The sequence below is a fragment of the Protopterus annectens genome, chromosome 11.part0 (assembly GCF_019279795.1).
Source record: "Protopterus annectens isolate FY-2018-M chromosome 11.part0, PAN1.0, whole genome shotgun sequence".
NCBI lineage: Eukaryota > Metazoa > Chordata > Ceratodontiformes > Protopteridae > Protopterus > Protopterus annectens.
Window position 1 is genome coordinate 114,917,092 of NC_056745.1, and position 25,881 is coordinate 114,942,972.

General features: G+C 39.4%; 1 protein-coding gene across 1 annotated transcript in view; it reads right to left on the bottom strand.

The window, feature by feature from the left end:
- Window positions 1-25,881, bottom strand: part of LOC122815196 — a 249,413-nt gene that overhangs the window by 18,998 nt on the left and 204,534 nt on the right. The window contains exons 14-15 of the mRNA XM_044087489.1: window positions 21,452-21,548; window positions 16,146-16,266 (exon numbers count right to left, since the gene is read on the bottom strand). Of these exons, the coding sequence (XP_043943424.1) occupies window positions 16,146-16,266; window positions 21,452-21,548 (218 nt within the window). The remainder of the gene's footprint in view (window positions 1-16,145; window positions 16,267-21,451; window positions 21,549-25,881) is intronic.

Consider the following 25,881-nt stretch of genomic DNA (forward strand, 5'->3'; position numbering starts at 1 on the left):
AGGGAAGTTTCTTTGAGGACAAAAGTTTTTAAGAGAGTTAGTTTTAGTGTAAACAAAAATAATGGATGAGTATTGGGAGAATATAACACAAGTCAATGAGCTATAATGAAGGAGGGTTGAGTATTAGGAGATTCCCAATAGTAGGAGGTTGGTGTAATGGTTAAGGTATTTTCCTTACAGACACAAGGTGCAGGGTTTGATTCTCCCATGAGGCAATTGGCTAGTCTTAAAATGGCCCACAAAGGAAGTTGGTCTAGTATTAATCCATGAATACATAAGATAGTGAGGTACAATGACGGAAGGTAGTAGATTGTGAGAAGTAATTTACTGATGAAAAGAAGAAGAAGCAGTGAGATGAGATAGAGAATTTATGCAGGGTGGCTGGAACAAGAGCAATGCCAGGAATTAAGGGAACAGTCCAGTAGTTTGTTTTATAAAGGAGACAAGGAAGGATATTTGTCTAATTAATATTAATGGGCAGGGAGTTCCATTTTGCAGATAACAGAGATGGAATGGAGGGAGTCACCTGACGAACTGAATGATTGTTTTTACATTGTTTAGGTTAGTGTCTGCTGAGTGAATGGATGTTACAGGAGTGTACCACTGTACTAGTGGAATGGGGACATTTATTGGGAAAAAAGCATTTTATGGGCTAATTTAACTGTGTGAAAGCTGACATTCTGTGAGAATTCCAGCTACTCTAATTTTTGAGGGCTATGCAGTGGTGAGTTGAACTGGGCAGTTTAGTAGCAAATTTGCTTAAGTTTTAAGTAATGCAATAAGAGTTCTGCATTAGGAAAAGTGGAGAACTTGTGTAGATATGGTGTTATGGTTAGTTGGGTTGAGTACAGTAATGTTTCACCACCTCATTTTTTGCCTGTGCAATCACAATCAATGATGCTGTATCTGAGGGGAAAAAAGTATTATCTTTAATTTGTGTCCTTAGCCAGGTTTCAGTAATGGCCATCATGGCCGTAGAGAGTGTGGATACATGTTCATCTGAAGAAGACAGCATCAGGAGGAAAAGTATACCATGCAAATATTTCATGGTGATTGTTCTTGAAATGTCGTGATTTGTTTACTCAGTATTTTTCAAGCTACTAAGACCATTTTTTTAGTTTTTCAGTTATACTTTGTGGCAACACAGAATGAAAAAGATAACATTACACTCGGGTGAAGTCCTGAACACTAATAAAATGTAGTGCATCGATCACCATGATTATGCTCCAAAACTGAACCCCCCCACCCCCACAAACCTGTCAAGTAATTCTTTAGCACAAGATCCAACTGTAACCATGCTTTCAGAGGTGTGTAACAATTGTTACACACACCCTATGTGTTGTTAAGGTCCAGTATCATGGAAAGGATGTTCCTTCACTCTCAACTATCTATGAATTATTTGACTCATATTTATGTTCTCTGCATGGAAGTTTACAGATGTCAGTCTGCAAGCAATTTAACTAAAAACACAATTTGAAAGCTGTCCCTCACTTTTTCCTCCAATAATATTTATTGCTTGCTCTCAAAGTCAGCAAAACACTTTGCACTTTTTTATTTTGTAACTAGTAGTACACGAAGTAGATAAAACCCATGTACTACAAAGAGTTACGATTGGGTCTCACAGATCATAACCATTTATTATGTGTTCTTGACATGGAGAGCAAGCTTTCCCTCTCGAGCTTCATTCTCCAGCGGTATGTCTTGGCATCCGTGTCTTGAACACATAATAATATGGTCACGACTGAAGACCCGATCATAGTATGTCTTGGCATCCGTGTCTTGAACACATAATAATATGGTCACGACTGAAGACCCGATCATAACGCTTTATAAATAAAACAACGACTCACCCTCTTGTCTTAGTTCAGTATCCCTTCATCCATCCTACTCTGCTTTTCATCGACAGTGCATTTTTCATTAATTAGGATTGTATGACTCGGATCTCATCACAGGAGACAAGAACTTTAACACTTCCACCACGTTCCACTGAACACTTCCACCATATCCCACTCACATACAAGGAGGATACTGTGCAAATGTTTACCAGTGGCTGTTCCAGAAGCACTGTGCTTTGTTTATTTAGCACTGTTTCTGTAACTGTGACCGCCTCCTCTAGTTGTTCAGTCATGTTTTAGATGGCTTCCATTACAGCATCATCTTTGTTCAATGGCACCGGTTAGCGGTACAACAGTCACCATACCTGTAGTGTTTGGCAAGGCATATACCTTATCAACAGCATTCTGACTTTTCTGCCTAATCAAGAACCTTAAAATGAACAAGCGGGACACTAGACATTGAAGTAACTGTAGACTGACACAGCATTCTGATAAGGTGAAATACAAAGAGTTGGGGAGTATAGTTAGTGGAAAAAATGAAGGTGCCAAAAATGTTTGCGTTGCATAAGGTAAGGGCAAGACAGATTCTCAGGGAAAAGAAAAAGCAGGGGGGTGTGAAAGAGAAACAGCAAGAGGCAGCATGGGTGTGGGTAGCTATATGTTAACTGTTTATAAGCAATAGATAATATTGGCAAACATTTCAATGAATTCTGAAAAGCTCACTATACAGAGTAATGTTACTCTGTTAAGTTTTATGTAATTTACATATGTCTGTTTATTTACACAATTGTAGCCTTTTATGGATTTCTGAATACTGTGGCAATATATACATTCAAAACAGCAAGCGCTCATATGAGTGAATGCTTTCTGAACCCTTAAATAAGAGCAAATGCTCTTTTCTAGGGAGTTTTTACCAGCAGTGCAAATATTCATTTCTATGGAGATTTTGCTGGCAGCCTTTTGTAGGAGATTACAATGCAGTGGGATCAGGGAATCTGCCCTGACTCTGCCATTGTGCAATCTCAGAACTGGTATACTTAATTAGTATGGGGGTTTGGGGGAGTGCATGGAGTCTTGCTGCCATACAAAGAAAAATATTTTTAATTTTTGCTGATTTCTAGAATTTTGAACTGTGTTTGGTCATGCCTTGATCTGTGTTTGGTCATGCCTTGAGCTGTGTTTGGTCATGCCTCATGCTTCATTGCGGCCATCATAATGATGTTTGGTGAATGATCTCTGACCCTGAGTAGCATCCTGCCTTCATCAAGAATGATACAGCAGTATAAACAAAAAATGATCAATTTCAACAATTGGCTAAGCTTCTGGTGTCATTCAAAGGAGATCCAGTGTCTGTCAGCCTGGGACGACATGCTCGACAAGCCTCATTGCTTCGCAAGAGACGGCTTGCACTGTCACTCCTAGGCTATTAAAGCCAACGCTCTTGCTGTCCCCATAGTGCCTTTTTTAGGCAAGGCTCAAAAGTCAAATCCACCTCTGTAAACAGTACAAATAAAAAAAAAAATGAGGGTTATGCTACTCAACACCAGGAGTTTAAATCTCAAAATGCACACTCTCGAAGCACTCCTCAGTATGGAGAACGTCGACATCTGTGCAGTAACTGAAACCTGGTTCAAGGCTTCACAGAGCACCCCAGCACTACTGGGCTACAGCTCATGGCACACATTTCGGCCACAGAACATGGACCGAAACACAAAAATAGGAGGTGTATCCATATTTATCAAGGATACCTACACCTCCAGGTTAGTGGTGCAGCATGATACCTCTGAGATCATCCATGTACAACTAACATCAGGTAAATCTGCAATGCAAATTGTGGCCTGCTACAGATCACCCTCCATGACCCAGGACCACCACTGCACCTTTCTGAAGTCACTGGAAAACATAAAGGTCCTACTGAACACCGTGATATTGAGTGATTTCAATTACCCTACCATTAACTGGGAAAACTACTCAAGTACAAACTCCCAGGTCCAGCTCTTCCTGGAATTTATCAACTCAAATGCCCTGGATCAGCTGGTAAACTCCCTTACCAGAGGTGAAAACATATTGGACCTGGTCATCACCAACATGGGCAACAGGTGTTCCGCACCAGAGGTCAACCCGTCACTGGTTAGATCAGACCATAAACTAATCACTCTGGATGTCCACACCACACCACCTCCCCCAACCAAGGAAACCACAGTGAAAAACTTTTCTATAGCAAACTTCAACTTTCTTAAGACAGAGGTGGTAAGTTTCACAGCCCCCACGCTAAAGGATAACAGTGTCCAAGATGCAGGAACCTTTACAAATGCACTCTATGACACCTACAAGAATGCATGGATCATGCCATCCCTAGCAAAACCAAGACTCACTCCCCTAAGAGAAGGAAACCAGTCTGGTGAACCCCTGCCATAAACAGGCTATAGAATAGAAGGAGGAAACTAGTTCAGAAAAAAAGCAAATCCTAAGAAGGAAAGACATCCCTGATCAGTATCAGTCATCATCATCATCATCTTCTTTCAGCTGTTCCCGTTAGGGGTCGCCACAGCGGATCTTCTGTTTCCATTTCTTCCTGTCCTCTGCATCATGCTCTTTCACACCAACCGCCTGCATGTCCTCTCTCACCACATCCATAAACCTTATATTAAGCCTTCCTCTTTTCCTCTTACCTGGCAGCTCCATCCTTAGCATCCTTTTCCCAATATACCCAGCATCCCTCCTCAGCACATGTCCAAACCAACGCAATCTTGCCTCTCTTGCTTTGTCTCCAAACTGTCCAATCTGAGCTGACCCTCTAATATACTGATTCCTAATCTTGTCCATCCTAGTCACACCCAGTGCAAATCTTAACATCTTTAACTCTGCCACATCCAGCTCTGACTCCTGCCTTTTCGTCAATGCCACCGTCTCCAACCCATATAACATAGCTGGTCTCACTACCCTCTTGTAGATCTTCCCTTTCACTCTTACTGGTACCCGTCTGTCACAAAACACTCCTGACACTCATTTACATCCATTCCACCCTGCCTGTACTCTCTTCTTCACCTCTCTTCCACACTCACCATTACTCTCAACTGTTGATCCCAAGTACTTAACCTGATCAGTATCAGTAAGAAACTAAAATCATCCAAGGCTAACTTTGAAAGAAAAATAGCCAAGGATTCGAAAGATAACCACAAATCCTTCTTTAGCTGTGTCAAGAATCTAAGTGGCAACTTGCAGATATGGTCTGAGCTAGTGCAAAATAGCACAAAATATACTGAACTTACTGATATTGCCAACATCCTGACAGATAGATTCAGTGCAAATCTCACCCCTCTCTCACCCCCAAAAGGGCCCACAACAATACCGGAAAAGTGTAGTGTCCCAGAAATCACAGACGCACAGGTGAAAACAGCCCTTTCAAAAGCCAAAAGCACAGCATCAATGGGGCCACATGGTGTCCCAGGCTGCGTCTTGCATGAACTACAGAACAAATTAACCCCCCACCTAAACACACTGTTCAACCTCAGCCTCTCCACAGGCTACGTGCCCACAGAATGGCGCACAGCAATGGTTATTCTGCTCCACAAAGGAGGGGCCACAACTGACCCTGGTAACTATCACCCCATAAGCCTGACTAGCCTGGTCTGCAAGGCTATGGAGCGCATCATCATGGAACTCATTAACAAAGACATTGGGAACCTCCAAACACTTGAACTGACCCAGCTTGGCTTTGTTAAGGGCAGATCATGCCTACTAAACCTGGTTGATTTCTTTGAGAAAGTCACCAAGGCCATAGATGAGGGGAAGGTGGTACACACAGCCTACCTTGACCTCACCAATGCTTCTGACACCATTCCCCACTCGGGAATTATAGAAAAACTCACCAGCCTGAGCATAAACCCCTACGTTATGAGATGGGTTGCCAACTGGCTTACAGACAGAACTCACATGGTAAGAATAGTGGGCTCCAGGTCCGACTCTAAACCAGTCACAAGTGGTGTCCCACAAGGCTCTGACCAGGGACCCCTACTGTTCGGCATATACTTCTCAGAAGTACAGGAAAACACAGGAGGACTATGGCTAACCAAGTTCACCAATGACTGCAAACTGGGAGCCATAATTGACTCTCCGGCTAACACGGACATTCTCCAAAAGGGCCTTACTGAGACAGACACCTGGTGTCAAAGTCATGGTCTCAAACTAAATGGGAAAATCAAAACACCCATGAATTACCACATAGGTGGCAGCCCCCTTAATAGAGAAGAGGTAATAAGAGATCTGGGGACCCAGGTAGATAGTAATCTCTCCTTTGACAATCATATTGCCAAAGTAGTTAGGAAATCCTTCTATGTAGCCCATCTAATTACTAAAGGGTTCGCATCTAGAAATAAAGAGGTTATAGTACCCCTCTACTCGTCACTCATCAGACCCATCATAGAGTACAATGCCCCATTTGGGATGTACCACACAAGACACTTCCAACAGCTGGAAAGACCACAAAAGTACCTCACTACAAGGATTACTGGCCTCAAACATATGTCCTATGCAGCCCGACTGGAAAAACTCCGGTATATCGCTTACTCAGAGGTGATCTCTGCCTGACTTACAAAGCCATGTCCAACTCAGAATTGATGGACATGCACCACCTAAAGAAATCCATGTCACTGTGAGCCACTCGCTCTAGTGAGCTAAACCTCACAACAACAATAAATAGAACATGCTGGAGGGATAGATTCCTGTCACAGAGACTCCCCATGCTTTGGAACAAAATTCCTAACTACATTAGGCAGAGCCCCTCACTAACACTCTGCAAGAGAAACCTTGATGAGTGGATGGGTAACAGAAAATACACCCATGGGATCACTTCATTGGCTCTTCTTGACAGATGCTCAGTTAATTAATCAAATGGGTGGCGAAAGCTGACACACTCTGGCTAGGCTTATAAATGCCCTCGGGCAGATAGCCTAGTACCTACCTATGAACCTATGATGCTTTTTCTTGAACCATGTATAGGGTAAAATGAGATGGAGGTTTGTAATGACACTTTTGTCATATATTCACAGCATATGAAGTTGGTTTCCTCATGGACAGAATGCAAACCTTTCACGCACTATCTGCATATGAGGCATCCTACCTACATATGACCATACTGAAAATAAGGGCATTAGTTTTATTTGTCATCAGATACTCTAATAATAGAGAAAGGCAATACCAGAATGAGCGCCTTCTCAGTAAACAAGTGTGACCTCCTTCTTAACTGCAGATAGATGGTAATACACAGATATTTAATTAGAATTACACCTTAATGTTAAATACTCCCACGTTCATATAAAGATGAGAAAAACAAGAGCGAGTCTAAATATTCTTTGGTGAAAGTACATTAAAGAGGTAAAAGTAAAGAATGTCTTATGCCAGATAATTAGATTTAACTGTTACTACATGAAGTCTGACTCTGACAGTTTTGTATTTTATATGTCCTCTTGTCTGTGCCCTGAGAAAAATTCACTCCTCAGAACTACACACAGTAATCCAGACCAAGTCTGACCAGTTGCCTATATATGGGTCCTTTTTTTTTCATGTTTTCAAATGTTTATTCTTTTTTTCTCTCATTTTGGTGTTTTGCCATCATTGTTTGCTAAACTGCTTGCTTATCTTTAGGCTATCTGATATCAGTACCCCAGGTCCTCTTCTCTTTTTGTTAATGTTACACCCTTTCCTGCCACTGTCTATGCATTTTGCTCTCCAGACAAATAATTTTTAAATTTTCTACATGAACATCAGAACAAACTGGCTCCCCACCTAAGCACCATGTTCAATCATAGTCTCACATCAGGCTTTGTGCCCACTGAATGGCTCACAGCAACAGTTATCCCACTCTACAAAGGGGGAGCCACCACTGATCCTGGGAACTATCGCCCTATTAGCCTGATGAGCCTGATCTGCAAGGCCATGGAATGTATCATCATGGAACTCATAAACAAAGACATTGATAACCTCCAACTCTGGACCCCACCCAGTTCGGGTTTGTGAAAGGCAGATCATGCCTTCTGAACCTGATCAACTTCTTTGAGGCAGTCACCAAAGCTGTAGATGAGGGCAAGGTGGTTCACACAGCCTATCTTGACCTTGCCAAGGCTTTCAACACCATCCCCCATTCTGGAATTATAGCTAAACTCACTAAACTAGATATAAATACCTACATCACAAAATGGGTTGCCAACTGGCTCACTGACAGAACCCACGCTATAAAAGTTGCAGACTCCAAATCTGACTTCAAACCAGTGACAAGAGGAGTACCGCAGGGTTCAGTCCTGGGACCTCTCCTGTTTGGTATCTACTTCTTTGAAGTACAGGCTAACACAGAAGGCCTCTGGCTAATGAAGTTCGCAGATGACTGCAAACTAGGAGCCATAGTCGAGTCCCCAAATGATGTGGACATCCTACAGAAGGGCTTCACTGAGACAGATGCCTGGTGTCAGAGGCATGGCCTCAAGCTCAATGCCAAAAAGTGCATTGTCATCCCCTTTGGTAAAAACTCTGTACCCATGAACTACCACATAAACAGCAGTCTACTTAATGCTGAATGTGTGATAAGAGACATTGGGACCCAGCTGGACAGTAGTCTCTCCTTTGATAATCACATCACCACAGTAGTCAGGAAATCCTTCTATGTGGCACACCTCATCACAAAACGGTTCTCATCCAGGAAAAAAGAGGTCATTGTCCCCCTCTACTCACCCCTTTTGGAATGTACCTCACAAGACATCTGCAGCAGCTTGTAAGGCCACAGAAGTACCTTGCAAAGAGGATTACTGGCCTCAAACAGCTGCCCTACACTGACCGTCTCAAAAAAACTCTAGCTTTACTCTGTAGCATATCACCTACTCCAAGGAGATCTCTGCCTAACATATAAAGCTATGTTAAACCAAGAGCTGTTGGACATGCTACACCTAAAGAAATCCCAATCCCTCTGAGCTACACACTGTAGGGACCTAAACCTTGTCACCACAATATGACATGCTGGAGGGATAGATTCCTGCCCCAGAGACTTTCTATACTCTGGAACAAGCTACACATCTATGTCAAGCATAGTACCTCATTAGCACTCTTCAAGAAAAATCTTGATGAGTGGCTGGGAAATAGGAAATACACCCTAGGGATCACTTCTGTGACTGCTCAACAGGGGCACAGGAAATTAACTTTCTTGGGTGGCGTAAGCCAGGGAACCTTGTTGGCTAGGCTTACTTAGGCCCTCAGGCCGATAGCCTAGCACCTACCAATGAACCTATGAATGTACTCTGTCATATTTTAGATCTCTCTCGTTCAGCTTAGAAAAGTTAATTTTCATAATGTTCACACTGTTGTGCAGTATGTGATCTCTGTCATTAATAAAAATACACATATTTACTCCGGAACCTTATGCAATGTCACTTACATAGACATTAAAAAGGAGAAGCCCCAGTATTGACCACACCGGTACAGTGCTGGTAATCTTCCTTTCATCTGCATGGACTTCTTTTGCTGTAACCCTTTGGCTACTTTTTTCCGGTTATTTGTTTTACTCACTACAACACCCCATAACACACTCCCACTCTGTCTCACTTGCTTAGTGACTTTTATGTGTTACCATGTCAAATGCATTCTTGAAATGTAAACAGGCAATCCCTTTCAGGTGTACTGCTCGAGTTACCCAGCAAAAGATCTTTTTTTTTAATTAATTAATTAATTTATTTATTTTTTACCACACCCTCTTCTTGAAAATGCTATCATTGATTTCTGTGGTGACGAATAGTGACTTAGAGGGAAGCGATTCCTAGGCTAGTTATCACTGTACAAGCGCTGCATCCCTGTGTACAGGAGATAACAGCCATGAATAACAATTACAATAACTGCGATTATATTTATTTGATATTTTGGTTTTGAAGTGTCTTGTTTTCTTTTCATCAGATTTGGGCATAGCTGTCAGTATTGAGTGAGAACTAAAGCAATAAAGCTGATTTTTTTCTTTTATTTATTTAGTTATTTTTTTTTTACAAATGGATGAGTACTAGATCTCCTGATGTTTTTGTGAACCTGCGTAACGTCTTATATTAGACCTGCAACAGAGTACAACAGTTTATTTTGTTGTTCCTCTAATAGGCACTTGCTATTCCCTAGAATATGTTCAGAGAAAATTCACTAAAACAATCCTAGTGTGAAAGGGTATGTCCTATCATCATAGGTTAAGTTACCATTCTATCGTTTCAATTTCATAATGGCATATAAGGGGGAAGTTGCTTTTAGCTCACGTAGCCTCAACAAATGATGAATTAAGGTTGTTCCTGGGATTTAAAAGAGTTGTCAGTAATAGAGACCCATCTGTTACAAAGGTTGCTTATAAAATCATAGTTACCTACATTTAAGAGAGAAAAATGTATCCTGGTGTCCCTTGCATGGTTCTTAATTGCTAACTGAAGTACTGATTCAGTAATGTTTTTTTAAATATGTTTCAGATTCTTGGGTTGGCTCACACACTTTTACTGTATCTATCTTGGATTCTGTGTTCTGATCTGGTCCTTTGATTGTTAACGCGATTGGGCTTAAACTATGAAACAATGGAACTATTGATTTAGGGATGTTAACTAAACTGATTGCATAATTAAGTTTAGGTTAGCATTCTTATATAAGACTTCTAAACTTGCTTTGATAAAATCTTTTGGAAAACTTTGTTGAGCTGATACCCATGCCTGTCATTTTTTGTGTGTAAAGAAAAAGAGCCTTTCCTTGTGTGCAGCAAAGCTGCCTTGGCTTTATTGCTACACTGACTTCCATATATGCCAAAATTCTTTCTTTCCACATGGAATGAAGGACTTTACCTTTTACCAACAGCTGTGTGGTCTGATAGCAGACAGTCAGCTTATGTCTTGCTTCCAGTCATGTGAAGGGGAACCGTGTCAATTTTCTAAATTGTTTAAGAATTACATTTTAACTATCTTCAGACCTCATTTGCTTGTCCATCTTGTGCTCCTGATATTCTTTCATGACAACTGTTTTTATGAAAGGTGTGGGATCAATCCCATTTTCCTCCCTACCTCTGCTAAGGGGGAGGGGGTATGATAAATCACCCTTTCTTCAGTGATCAGGACAAGTGTTCATTCAGGTACCTGTGCTTTTTCAGCATTTTCTCTTGCCATCCGCCAACTACGTTTTTGTGTTTCACTACCCCTCCTTTGTCCTTCTTTTCTCATTTACATACCTGCACGAAATTTTAGTGCATTTCGTAACTGAAATGTATAGCTTTTCTGATCTTTGTTTTTTTAACCACTTTTACCTTTTGTGTGTTACAGAAAGTGACCCGTAATGAGAGAGGTGGGAATTGGTCATCTTATCTAGAATACAGGGAGATGTAGTGGCAAATTTTGTTAATTGCCACACAATACCCAGGTATAAACAATCATATTTCAATTGCAAGTGTTTTAGCACTGACAGCACACACTATTAAATGATCAAGGAAGTTTCCACAACAGAATAATTATAAGATCATAGATCTATTATAATAATGCATTTTATAAGTATGAACTGAGTTCTATGTAACCTGTTAATAACTTTTTAATAGCATTTCTGTTTTTTTAACATGATTATTATTACAGTTTTTTCGTAGATTTTCTTCATAGCCTGCTGCATACAGATTTTGAAACAAAGTATTTCCCACTGGTTTTCCTATTGGTGGAAATAACAGTTATTGTACACTTAGAATTTTATAATCATCATTACTGGGTGTTATTTTTACTATCTACATTGTTGGTATTACTTTATAGGATATGGATAATGTATGTTTATATTGATGTAAAAAGTGTAGTTAGAAAATGTTGTCATAATGAGTTAATTCATTAATTAATGGTTTTACGTTTTTGATTGGTGGCTATTACTTATTTAAACTTAGAATTTTAGTAGTGAGTTATTTGAGGAAGTTTCAGTTTACAATAAAGGAATTAAAGTGCTCATTACTTTTATTGGCCTGGCGTAGTCTTTACTCAACAGCATCACCTGGTGTTAGTTTATTTTTTAAATCAGCAACAGAATGCCATATGTTGCTTCGCAGCCCCATACAAAGCTTGTTAAACCACTACAATTTTTTAATCAACAGCAATATGACATATATTATTTTCTTCTGATCAACAACACAGTTGTCAAATCAACGTATTTTAATCAAGAGTAAATGTATCATGTTGCTTCCTTAAGATCATTTATGCTTGTGAAAGCAGTATAATATTTTATTAATATTAAAATACTGGATGTTACTTCCCAGCAATCATTTTGACCATGCTTTCTAAACCACTAATGCTTCACTGCTGTTCGTATGTAAAACATTACTCATCACTGACAACCACTAATGCTTCACTGGTGTTCTTATGTAAAACATTACTCATCACTGACAACCACTAATGCTGCACTGCTGTTCTTATGTAAAACATTACTCATCACTGACAACCACTAATGCTTCACTGGTGTTCTTATGTAAAACATTACTCATCACTGACAACCACTAATGCTGCACTGCTGTTCTTATGTAAAACATTACTCATCACTGACAACCACTAATGCTTCACTGGTGTTCTTATGTAAAACATTACTCATCACTGACAACCACTAATGCTGCACTGCTGTTCTTATGTAAAACATTACTCATCACTGACAACCACTAATGCTTCACTGATGTTCTTATGTAAAACATTACTCATCACTGACAACCACTAATGCTGTACTGCTGTTCTTATGTAAAACATTACTCAACACTGACAACTATATGCTCTTACTTATTTTCAGTAACTAGCCAATCAGGAGAAGGCATGACAGATATGAAAAAAAATTGTTAAACAATTTGCTCTGATTACTAAAGTAACATAACAGCTACACTTGACATCTGCTTCATGTGCATGGCAATACATTTGCACTGTAGCTTCCAGGCTATACACTCCCAAATGACTAGTCAATTAAATATTTCCTCAGTTAGCTGCCCATTAAAGACTTCATTTGGCAGATTATGATCATGTCTACCAAAATGAATAATTATTTTAGTGACTTGCACCAGGAAGATACTGGTGGCAGACATTTTTACTTGCTGCTTGGAGTATGGCTCACATATACTGTAGTCTGTTACTGCAAGATATTTTTTGTTAAGCTTATGGATGTCTCTCCTTGAGTCCAGAGAAGACCAAGTTTAATTTGGAGCACATTAAGTCTTGGGCAACTCTCAAGTGTATCCATAACAAGACCCAACCTCCTGGGATTACGCATCTGGCTGTAGATCTACTTATATAAACTCTTGAATGATACTCATCTGAAGACAATACAATTACACAAAAAAGCTTCATAATAGCAGATGTGGGAGGCCTTGGCCAAGACATCATCTTCTTCAACCTGCTAATATAGGTGTGCATGATGGTACTCAGAGATTATCTGTTTTTCTTCTCTGCTAAAAGTGCTGAAAGATAGACTTTTTGCATTTCTTCTTGATTCCTGCATTGGAGGTGTCAGTCTGAATTGTTTGCTTTGAAAGAACTAATAACGAATGGGAAAGCAAGACATATTGTCAGAGGTGAAGCCGGTAATGATATGGATAAAGGTTGCCAGAAAGGACAGTTCCTAAAATGTTGACAGCATGCTACATATAGTACCAAGGAGGTAGTGAAGGTTCTGAATGCATGCTTTCTTCACTGAGATGTACTAATAAGATTAAGAATTGCTATAAATTCTTTGTTGTAGATTTGGTAGTCAGATGCAGAAATAATTGTATCTTGGTGTTTTAAAACAGCTATTACGTGAAGGTAATAATAAGATGTGAGCATTGGTAACAAAGGACTGCTCTTGTTTAAGATGTTATACAATCTCTTTTCCATATAGATATCTACTGCTGAAGAAGTGCTCCATGCAGCCTAATGCCTGGCTAATGACAACCTTCTCCTCTCAGTAATCTTAATTATGGAAACGTCAGTTTACAGGGCCATTTCATAATTCTAATCCACTAAAACTGATGCCCCCACCAGCTGCAGAGTAATATCTAAAAATAATAGGTAACACTTAAATTTGCTGGACCTGGTGTTTGTCCAGCAGGGTTTTACTTAGAGGGAGGCATTAAGGTTCATAACTCTCAACCTATTCACTTAGAAATCATGGGCAAAGAAGGAAATTGGATACAAAAGCCCCAAATCATGAACACGTTAAATATAGGTTGTTTGTCTTTTTTTCTTACTGAGAAGCTTGTAAGAATAGGAAAAAAATGAGAAGTCGTCAACTGTTACATCTGTTATTAAGTGACTCTAATATATATTTTTGTCACAGATGTGGAACTGTATAACGTGGAGCAAAAACAGGGATATCCTTGAAACTCAGGGGTAGCTGTATTGCACATCTGCTTAAGGGTAGTTGAAATCTGTATTGCACTGCTATAAAGGAGTAGTTGAGAGCTGCATTGCACTGCCAAACAGATGTAACTGAGAGCTGAACTGTACTGCCACACAGGTGTTACTGCGAGCTGTATTGTTCTATGACACAAGTGTAGCTTAGAGCTGTATTGTAATGCCACACAGGTGTAGCTGAGAGCTGTAATGTACTGCCACACAGATGTAGCTGAGAGCTGTACTGCACTGGCATACAGGTGTAGCTTAGAGCTGTATTGTACTGGCACACAGGTGTAGCTGAGAGCTGTATTGCACTGAGACACAGGTGTAGCAGACAGCTGTATTGTACTGGCACACAGGTGTAGCCGAGAGCTGTATTGCACTGACACACAGGGGTAGCTGAGAGCTGCATTGTACTGCAACACTGGTGTAGCTGACAGTTGTATTGTACTGCCACACAGGTGTAACTCAGAGCTGAAATGCATGGTCACACAGGTGTAGCTGAGAGCTGTACTGTACTGCCACACAGGTGTAACTCAGAGCTGTATTGTACTATGACACAGGTTTAGCTCAGAGCTGCATTGTACTGCCACACAGGTATAGCTGAGAGCTGTATTCTGCTTCTACACAGGTGTAGCTGAGAGCTGTACTGCACTCCCACACAGGTGTAGCTGAGAGCTGTACTGCCCTGGAACACAGGTGTAGCTGACAGCTGTATTGTACTGCCACACAGGTGTAGCTGAGAGCTGTATTGCACTGACACACAGGTGTAGCTGAGAACTGTATTGCACTGCCACACAGGTGTTTCTGACAGCTGCATTGTACTGCCACACTAGTGTAGCTGACAGTTGTATTGTACTGCCACACAGGTGTAACTCAGAGCTGTATTGCACTGGTGCACAGGTGTAGCTAAGAGCTGTACTGCACTGACACACAAATGTAGCTGAAAGCTGTACTGCACTGACACACAGGTGTAGCTGAGAGCTGCATTGTACTGCCACACTGGCGTAGCTGACTGTTGTATTGTACTGGCACACAGGTGTAACTCAGAGCTGTATTGCACTGCTGCACAGGTGGAGCTGAGAGCTGTACTGCACTGACACACAGGTGTAGCTGAGAGCTGTACTGCACTGACACACAGGTGTAGCTGAGAGCTGCACTGTACTGCCACACTGGTGTAGCTGACAGTTGTATTGTACTGGCACACAGGTGTAACTCAGAGATGTATTGCACTGCTGCACAGGTGTAGCTGAGAGCTGTATTGCTCTGCCACACAGGTGTAGCTGATAGTTGTATTGTACTGCCATACAGGTGTAACTCAGAGCTGTATTGCACTGCCACACAGGTGTAGCTGACAGCTGCATTACACTGCCTGGTGGTTGATCAAAAAGTCCAAACTAAGCTAAGTAGAGGCAACACAGTACGAGACAATTTTACATCTGCTTGATGCAGAACATTCTGTCGGCTGGAAACATAGCAGCAATGTCACTGGGAACAAATTTGACAACCCAAATGTCAGTCTGATATTTTGATGGTAGTAGAAGTTATGTTGCTATCAAAAGGATAACCTGCAGTCACATGAGATCCTTGCATTGGTAGCCCATCGTTTTCATCTTTGCAAATAGATTATGTGCAAATGCCATGAAATCTACTCATCACCACCCATAGCTAACCTTCCACCAGCCCACATTTTTGAACTGATTTGAAGGTTTAATGAAACATAGATTTAACATTATATTTCCATGACAGCTACATGTTGTTTGTAGAGAATTTAATTTATATTACCCCTAAATAATGCAGAGATGGACAGTCAAACCTGATGCATCACAGCAAGGTACAACCTCCTTCAATTTCTATCACCGTTTCTGAAGTAGAAATGCATATTTGTTAAGACACAATAACTGTAGTATTTTTAAATTTTAACATCACTCCAAAAACTTACCTGCAAAAGACAGTGTGTAGCTAAATTTTCCCACAGTAAACTGTATAACTCCTTGAGGGTTCTGCTGATATGCCTTTTGAATATCATTCGTATCAACAGAGGACCTTTTACCATATATAGTCTGCAATAAAAGAAGAAAATATAAGCATTCATATATGTCACTGCAGGGTTCAGCATTGAATATACTTAGTATTTACTCATTTTTCAATTATTTTCATGTAGTTGCACTGTGAAGTAAAGAAATATATGTATATGAAGCCAGTATTCCAAACCATTAAGCCTTTCAAGGCGTGGACTTACCTTTCCTAAATTCCTCTGAGACTTTTTCACCCTTCTAGAAATCTTACACAACCATCACGACTTCTTAAGATTGTGATGCATGCTTGTTTACAGATTTTTCCTGAGAACTGACTTCTGAATCCCAGTCTCTTTATTTATGGTCCTCATTGCTTTTTGTATCTGGAATAATCTTCAGTCACTGCTGCCTATAGCATGCCATCTCTCCCTATAGTCCACAGCAGTAAACAGGACCAGGTGCTGCAGCTAAGCACAGACATTGTAACCTGGCACATCACCTCAGTATCTCTTCTGGCCTTCTTTTCTAATAGCTGTGGTCTACACAACCACATGCAGTAGTCTAGATAAGGATGGGCCAGACCCCAATAACCCTGTACAGTGGAATACTTAGCTCCCCTACCTTAAGGTGAAGCCTTCTGCAATGTCTTCAGGTTTTCATCTCCCCTACCTTAAAGTGAAGCCTTCTGCAATGTCTTCAGGTTTTCACCTCCCCTACCTTAAGGTGACGCCTTCTGCAATGTCTTCAGGTTTTTACCTCCCCTACCTTAAGGTGAAACCTTCTGCAATGTCTTCAGATTTTTACCTCCCCTACCTTAAGGTGAAGCCTTCTGCAATGTCTTCAGGTTTTCACCTCCCCTACCTTAAGGTGAAGCCTTCTGCAATGTCTTCAGGTTTTCACCTCCCCTACCTTAAGTTGAAGCCTTCTGCAATGTCTTCAGGTTTTATCTACCCTACCTTAAGGTGAAGCCTTCTGCAGTGTCTTCAGGTTATACTGCTATCAGTGTTTTAGATGTTGTATCTTCTACGGACAGCTCCAAATACTTCCATTTTCATGATTCGGAATTCCTGCCAAATTACCATGTACTTAAAAGTTTGTTTTTGCCCCAAGGATAACAGTATTATTTTTTTTCTCAAGTACCGTGAACCCTAGCCTACTGTATTCATTTGACTGTGTAGCAGAACCATACCTTCCTCTAGTCACCATCAACCCCACATATATATTGTCCTGAAGCATGCTAGCATCCCAACTTGGGTCTATATTAGTTTGCCAAAATTTATGTTCGGCGAACACCTCTTCATCGACCTGTATTCAGTGATAATCATTTCTGCGATTTGCTAAATTTTTCAAGGGCAATGAAACAATTGCCCCATTGCACAACAGACCCACAACTACTCATTTAAGTGGGGGCTTTGCCCCCACACCCCCAACTATATATACCAACTCCAAGACTGCACTACAGTGGGGAAAGGACAAAATTGTGTAGTTGGCCGACTACTTCATTGTCCTTGGAAAAATCAGCGAATTGTGGAAATGATGTTCGCTGAATACGGGTCTATGAAGAGGTGTTTGCCCAAAATAAATTTTTACAAACTAGTATAGACCCTCAAAAATCAAATTTATAGTGATATTCATAACATCAGTATAAAGGACTGACTTGCTAATGAATCTTGTGACAACTGACTGAGATTGTTTTTTCTGAAGGAGAGAATCTCAGTTAACTATTTCCCATTAGCACTTTATAACCCACATTTTGTTTCTAGCCTTGTGAAGTAGCATGTGAGATTTAAGTCAAAATATACTATGGCTACTGTTTTTTTCTTGTCCACTTTGCATGCAGAAATGTTAATTGGTTTTAAAAATAAATCAAAATATACATATCTGATACACGAAAGAAAATTCGCTGATATGAAGTATTACTGGATTTGTGAAACAAGTTATAAAGTCAGTACTTTTAACTTAAATACCTTATAATCCCAGAATTATTTCCATTAGCAAGTCACTTGTGTTTGTAGTAATGCATCAGTTAAGGTTCAGTTCACTTCCTAGCCGTGGGAATGTATTACAGTGGAGGTTGAGAAAGATAAGAGAAAGTCTGTCAAGATAAAGAAGAAATATGGTAGGAAGAGACACCTGACTTAGCTTAAGGAAAAATCAATGGAGCTATAAAAGGAAAGAGATCAACTGATATCAGGGTGATGGATTGGGTGGGCTAGAACAAAAGCAAATTAATTTTTTAATGAAATACTTAGCAAAGCAGAGCACTATCTGAGCATGGAAGTTCTAAATGCATTGGGAAATACAGGATTCTGAACTAAAACTGAGTAACTGAAAGCATATGGATAGGGCAGACTGAGTAAGTGCATTATTCAGTTCTGTTTTCCAAAAAGAATATGAAAATAAGGTACTAGAATGGGATGGGGTGCACAGGAATATAAGAGTTTGACAGAATGAGCATTACTCAGGGAATATACAGAATGCTTACTCAAAAGAGCTGAGGAGAGTCATGGGGAAGTGTGTGCCAGATCAAAAGCAGTTTCACTAAGCAGGATAACTTAGTGAAATTGTTCCATTTCTACAAAATGGCAAATCCTGGAGTTAGTAAATTTAAGGAAGACCCTGTGTGGAAGGTAAGGAGGGATAATCACTCCCAAAAAAATGTTGTACCACTGTGTAGGAAAGAATTTTGGCAACTGTCTGACTCAACAGAATCACTATGTACAAAGCAGCCCTGACCAGAGACAAGGCACAGAGACCAAATATGTTGCCATTCCATATACTTTCAAAAGGTGTCAGGTGGCCATGTAGCTTTTTTAGACATGCTTAAAAGGCTTTGTTTAACTTCACAAGTAATACCATAGTGTTAGAGGATGGATGCAATTATGTCAATGCACAAGGGGAAGTTGTCTTAGCAGGAGCCTAGCAGTTACATGACAGTTAATCTTATGCCTCCAATGGGAATAATAGAAAGCATTTGACATGGTTATTTAAATGAACTGAACGCCAATAACCTGGAAGATGGATAGCTGTGTGGCTTCCCCTCAATGAATGTCTTACCATTTTAGTCTGATAACATTTTTAAAGCTGGGCAACTGTTGTAAGAAGCAGGAAGAACTTAGTGGATATGACACACTTTGACTTCATTATGACATTGTTGAGGAAGATGGGGACATTGAGAGACTGAGAACAACACTTACAGATATAAACAGATATATAGCAGCAAATAATAAATGTTGAAGGCAGCTGCTGTCACTGTATCGCTAGTTTATTTACATGGTGAATGGTTCTGCAAATCAAAACTGAAGTGAAGCAAATTAGATACACTTCATAGTTTAACATACATGCAGTGTTTCATTTTGACTCGGACACAATATTTCCTTATATAGAGAATTCTGGCGAGGCAAATTCACTTTAGATGAAATATTTTAGCACATCCAGGTTTAGAGATGAAGATTAATAGAGGGAACAAGAGTGAACAAGATCATGTCAGGGTGGTGTGAAGGGAATATATAAAGTGGAAATGAGGCTGGGCAGGCAGCGGAACATAGGGCCAACTTACTCCTAAATCTGTGAAAGCACTTTTTTGTTATAGAATGGAGTACTAGAATGGATGCTCGAGAAGGAATCCAGGGAGGCCATTTAGCAGGTGGAGAAGGCATGATTAGGGACTGTAGCTTGGCTGAATGTTGAATGCACTTAAAATCCAGACTTGATACACTTGCTTGTCTATATCTATGATCATGCCTATAGAAAGTAATGATTTGGCCTGGGTGTATATTAAAACCCTGAAAGGACTAAATAGCGAATGTATGTACATCGACACATAAAGGTCGATGTACATACAGAGAGAAACACATAAAGGGCAAAAACTGGAACGCCGAACATGTTTCATCATCAGAATGCACCACACAGACAAGTAAAATTTAAACTAAAATATTAAATTAATTAGCTTTTGCAGGGGGGCAAGCCCCCCTGCACCCCCACACCACCCTACTTAAATATACCAACTCCGAGACTGCACTACAATGGGGAAAAGGATATATTTCCTTATCCCCACCACCATGCTGCTGGCTAAGAAACATGTTCGGCATTCCGGTTTTCGCCCTTTAGGTGTTTCACTCTGTATGTACATCGACCTTAATGAGTTGATGTACATACATTCGCACTTCTGATCTTTCGGTCTAGCAATATAGACCCATTCAGCCTACCCTCTAAACTCCATTCAAAGTTTCCAGGCCGCATGGACAGAAACTCGTATTATTATTCCCCCAAGTTCCTTTCTATCCCATGTTTAATTGTACACATATGAGGAATGCATGCCTGGCTTCTGCATCTAGTAGTAGTGGCATCTGAGGTGGGTCAACAACCTTGCCGTAAAACAACACATTTTTCTTTTCACTATCTATATTCTTTCCATCAGTTTATTTGCTTTAGGTTTCTGAATTTCTTCCTCTAAGAGAGGTTGCAGCATATTTCCCAGTTAACCCTTTAAGTGCTTTAACAATTTAAGTATCTCTAATTTTTCCCTTCCTTGCTTTTAGAACAGACAGATAACTCTCTCCTGGGCTTATGTTACACATTTCTTGCTGAATACTCGGCACTTTTTTCACTCAGTGCCTGTACTAGTCTCATCCTACTGACAAATGCAATCTCCAGAAATGGATCATGAACTCACAGTAGAATTCCTTACCGGCCTCAGGCCTCTTCCATTGCATTCCTTCTTGCTGTACAGCTGCCTGTGTGTCTCACTGTGCTATCATCATTGCTTGCTATCTTCTCATGTGCTATTAGACAGTCTGAAAAGATGCTTCCTGGATCCATTTTTTACAACCACAGATTCAGAAGATGGTTCTAAGTACTAAGATCTATGTAGCCTGGGAAAGAAGAGAAATTCTAAACAGTACCTCTACAGGCTCATGATGCCAGTTGCCATGGCTGCATGCAGCACCTCATTAGGACAGAACAGCAGCCTTGATTTTATTGGGTAATGCTTATTCACAAGCAAGCTTAAACACTGCTCTATTTTCTTTTATCACAAGAAGTGGAAATGGTGGTATCTCTATGTGAATAGTGGGCGAGCTTGGATATATCAATGTGGTATGAGAATATTTGCATGGAAATAAGGTATTTGGTACAGAGCCTAGACCCAGATTACTTGAACAAGACATTTTTTAAACATTGTACAATGCTGATTTCCTTATGTTCTAGGAAAATAAATGCTGATCCTTACATTTCTACAGTAATCTGTCCATACGCCTTCATCTCCTAAGAACTGCCACATCCAACTATCAGTTATAGTGCTTGTAGACGTGGAAGGGACAGATGATCTAAAATGAGCAGCAGGAAAGATGAAAACAAACGTTTTTAACTTTAAACACAAAGGTTGGTCATAGACAACAACAAAAAATCAACAGACATTCTCACTTACTTCAGTGAAAAAAATGAATAGTTCATAAATATAAAACAGATTTTGTATGGATCTGTTGAAACACAGTGATATAAAAAAGATGATTAACCAAGACAAGTTTTGTCAAACTCTTTGGACAAAAAAAGTTGGAGACAGAGAGATACCCTTCTTTAAGGTCATAACACTTCATGGCAGATTATTTTTCAGGGGGTTCCATCAGTGTGTAAATAGACTGGCAATTTCTCATTTTACACAACTGCCATGTGACCATTAGTGAAGTTCTGAAATGCAACACTATACTAAAAGACTAGCCTCAGTGCTTACAGACCAAAGATGTTTTAAATGGTGGCTTAGATATACAGAAATTATGTAGTAATGGCACCATTACTGAAACTCTACCTGTACTTAGATGGGTATGTAGCATCAGAGGGTCACCAAATTAACTACACTGACAAGTTCTAAATGTCGGCACATATATACATACATACATACATAAACACACACACATACATACATATATAAAAAACATACCCACACATTCATATATACATAGACACATAAATATATGCAAACATACACACTCACACATACATACAAATACACAAGTACATACAAATATACCAGTATATGCACTTACATATATACATACACACATACATACATACTGTGTACATACACACACACCCACACATGCATACACACCTACTACATACTGCATACATACATACATGTATGCATACATAACACAGATACATACACACATACATACATAATGCATACATACATATATACATAAATGCAAACATACATAAACACATGGATACATGCACACATACACATATGCACACATGCATACATACAGACACACATACATACATAATGCATACATATAGAATGCATATGTACATAACATATAGATACATACACACGTACAGACACATACATAATGCATACATACATAACACATACATACACATATACAGGCATACATACATATATAATGCATACATATGTAACACATACAGACATACATACATACACAGAGATACATAATGCATACATGCGTAATGCATATGTACATAACACATACATACACACATACAGGCATACATACAGATACACATACATACATAATGCATAAGTACGTAACACATACATACATACACACATACAGGCATACATACATACATATATAATGCATACATATGTAACACATACATGCATACACACATACAGACACACACACATAACACATACATACATACACACATAGATACATAATGCATACATATGTAATGCATATGTACATAACACATACACACACATACAGGCATACATACAAACACACATACATACATGATGCATACATGCATAATGCATACATACATAACACATACGTACATGCATACATACAGACACACATACATACATAATGCATACATACGTAATGCATACATACACACATACAGACACACATGCATATATACATAATGCATACATACATAATGCATGCATACATAACACACACAGACACACATACAGGCATACATACAGACACACATACATACATAATGCATACGTACGTAATGCATGCATGCATAACACATGCATACACACAATAAGGCATACATACAGATACACATGCATGCATACATAATGCATGTATACATAACGCATACATATACATACGTAGAGGCATACATACAGACACACATATATACATACATAATGCATACATACATAATGCTTACGTATATAACACATACATACACACATACATACAGTCAGACATACATAATACAGATGCATATAACACATACATACACACACATGCATACATATAGACACACATACATACATAATGCATACATGCATGATGCATACATACATACATACATAACACATACTTACATACATATATACATACCTACAGAAATGCATACATAACACATACCTACACACATACAGGCATACATATAGACATAATGCATTCATATGTAACACATGCATACATATATACATACACATACAGACATACATGCATGCCTGGGTGCTGTGGCACTGACCTCAGCATCCTATGTTTAGGGCAGTCACATAAGAACAAAAGATGCTTGTTGACAGACTGAGGAGTAAAATTTTCATCTTTGTGGAGTTTTACCACTAAAGTGTCAATAAGGGGGAGATAATCTAAATCAGAGGCTGCTGTATCTCAGCATATCCCTCTTTCTCTTAGGTATAGCAAGCTCATGTTCAGGGGTGCAACAAAAATACTTTACAGGTATAAGATCAGCTTGCAGAATTTACTGCTTTTCATTTTGAATTGCATCTTATTTATTTTTTAGAATTTCAGGAACTGAACTAGTGGGGCTTGTACTTCTTATAGGACACCAAGAACAACCTCCTGATGCTTGCATGAGTGGGTCAACAGCTTTGGCTGTATGTAATATGAAAACTCATAATGATCAGATCACGTGCAGTCTTTCACTGATATTCATGAACAGACAGTCTGACAGTGTTAGTGGAGGCTGTGCACTTTTTAAATGTAATAAATGTAGTTTTTATTTGTAATAAATGTGCACCTACTATCAGCAGATAGCTCAATAGTTAGCAAGCAGTTTTACAACTCTTATCAGACTGTATCACACCATTTGTCTTAGCCATCTTGTACTTCATTAATATAGCTAACAAAATGATTAAGCAAGTCATTTTATCACTGGAATTTAGTAAATACACAGTGTTTAAGTAGTAAGTCTTGAAAGTGTAGTGAGTGTCAGTCTGCTTTTACTTCGTGCAAAGGCATATCTTTTCAAGGATGTGAATTGGGCTGCTACATCTTAATTTTATCATCTCAAATCACATTTCCTCATACATAACAGCACAAAACTGGTTCTACGAGTGTGTAAGCATTATGCCAGCAGCATTCGAAGCAGCACTTTTGTTTAGGCAAACACATGATCACCATACATAAAAAACAATATATTTTACAGGGAGGTAAACCTCCTTACACTACATTTGGCCTCCACACCCTCTTATTTAATTATTCTTGTTTTTTATGTCACCTGAAATTACATAAAGAGAATAAAGTAAAAAAAAAAAATAATTGATCTTTCACTGAGATGCTGTGATCTTTTTTTAAAAAAAAAACAATTATTTAGGTGCATCAAGCTAATACAAATCAGTACAAATACAACCTAACATGAACAAAAAACAATCAGTACAAGCATAACCAAACATGAACAAAAGAAAAGTCAAGCAACCATTAAAACCTAAAACAACTTTCATTGTAGTCATTAATCATCATCATAATTTCTTTTTAACACTGGCGTTCCTTTGGTTGAATGCAACTGAATTGATTCAGGAATGTTGGTCTTGGTTTGTGTGTAACAGCATTAGTGAAAATTGCAATAACTGTAATTTCCCATTCTGTTGTTGCACCTAAACAGGGAGCAGCTTGCTTGAATCCATCCAGACATATTTGTTTCTAACAACCATGACTCCAAAACAGGTGGCATGAAAACAACATAAGACCAAACATACAGGAAGCCTTACAATATTCATTTAACAAATGGTAACTAGGAGCTGTTTTTAATGAATTACACAGCTGATTAGTGTAACCACACAAGTCTATTGTTACATCTCTAACAGGCATTTTCAACTTTGTAAAGATACAAGAGGACAGGAATGGAATCGTGTACAAAAAACAAGTACATTCAGCCTGAATGGAGGGAATCACTTTCCAAAGTACAGATACTGCGGCCTCCCGTACTTTTAGCCACAGAGAAGAAACTAGTGGACAAGCCAAAATAAATGCAGATAAGCAATGCAAGATTTGCTGCTATTTATTAGGCATTTTGTCAGCTGGATTTGGGTAATTAACATATCCTTTTATTGCTGTATGTATGTTTCTCTGCTGTATTGTTTACTACATTGGTTTCTTTTTTGTGTACCTTTCTTTCCCTTGCCTTGCTGACCATCTGACCTCCCCTTTTCGGGCTACAGACCATTTATTCCCTAGTGCTGGGGATCATTCCCAGATCCACTAGGATGAGATCCATCTGAGGATATCATTCCAGCAAGCATGATGAATGATTGTGTCCTTGCTGGTATCCTAGCTAGACAGGCATTTCCCAGCCCAAACACTTACATCAGATGGGTGGTATGTAACTGTCATCACTGTGGGTCCACAATTCCTTTCCCGAAGGCTACAAACAATCAGTGGCATGGGGATTTATACACCCAACCCCAGGTTCCAT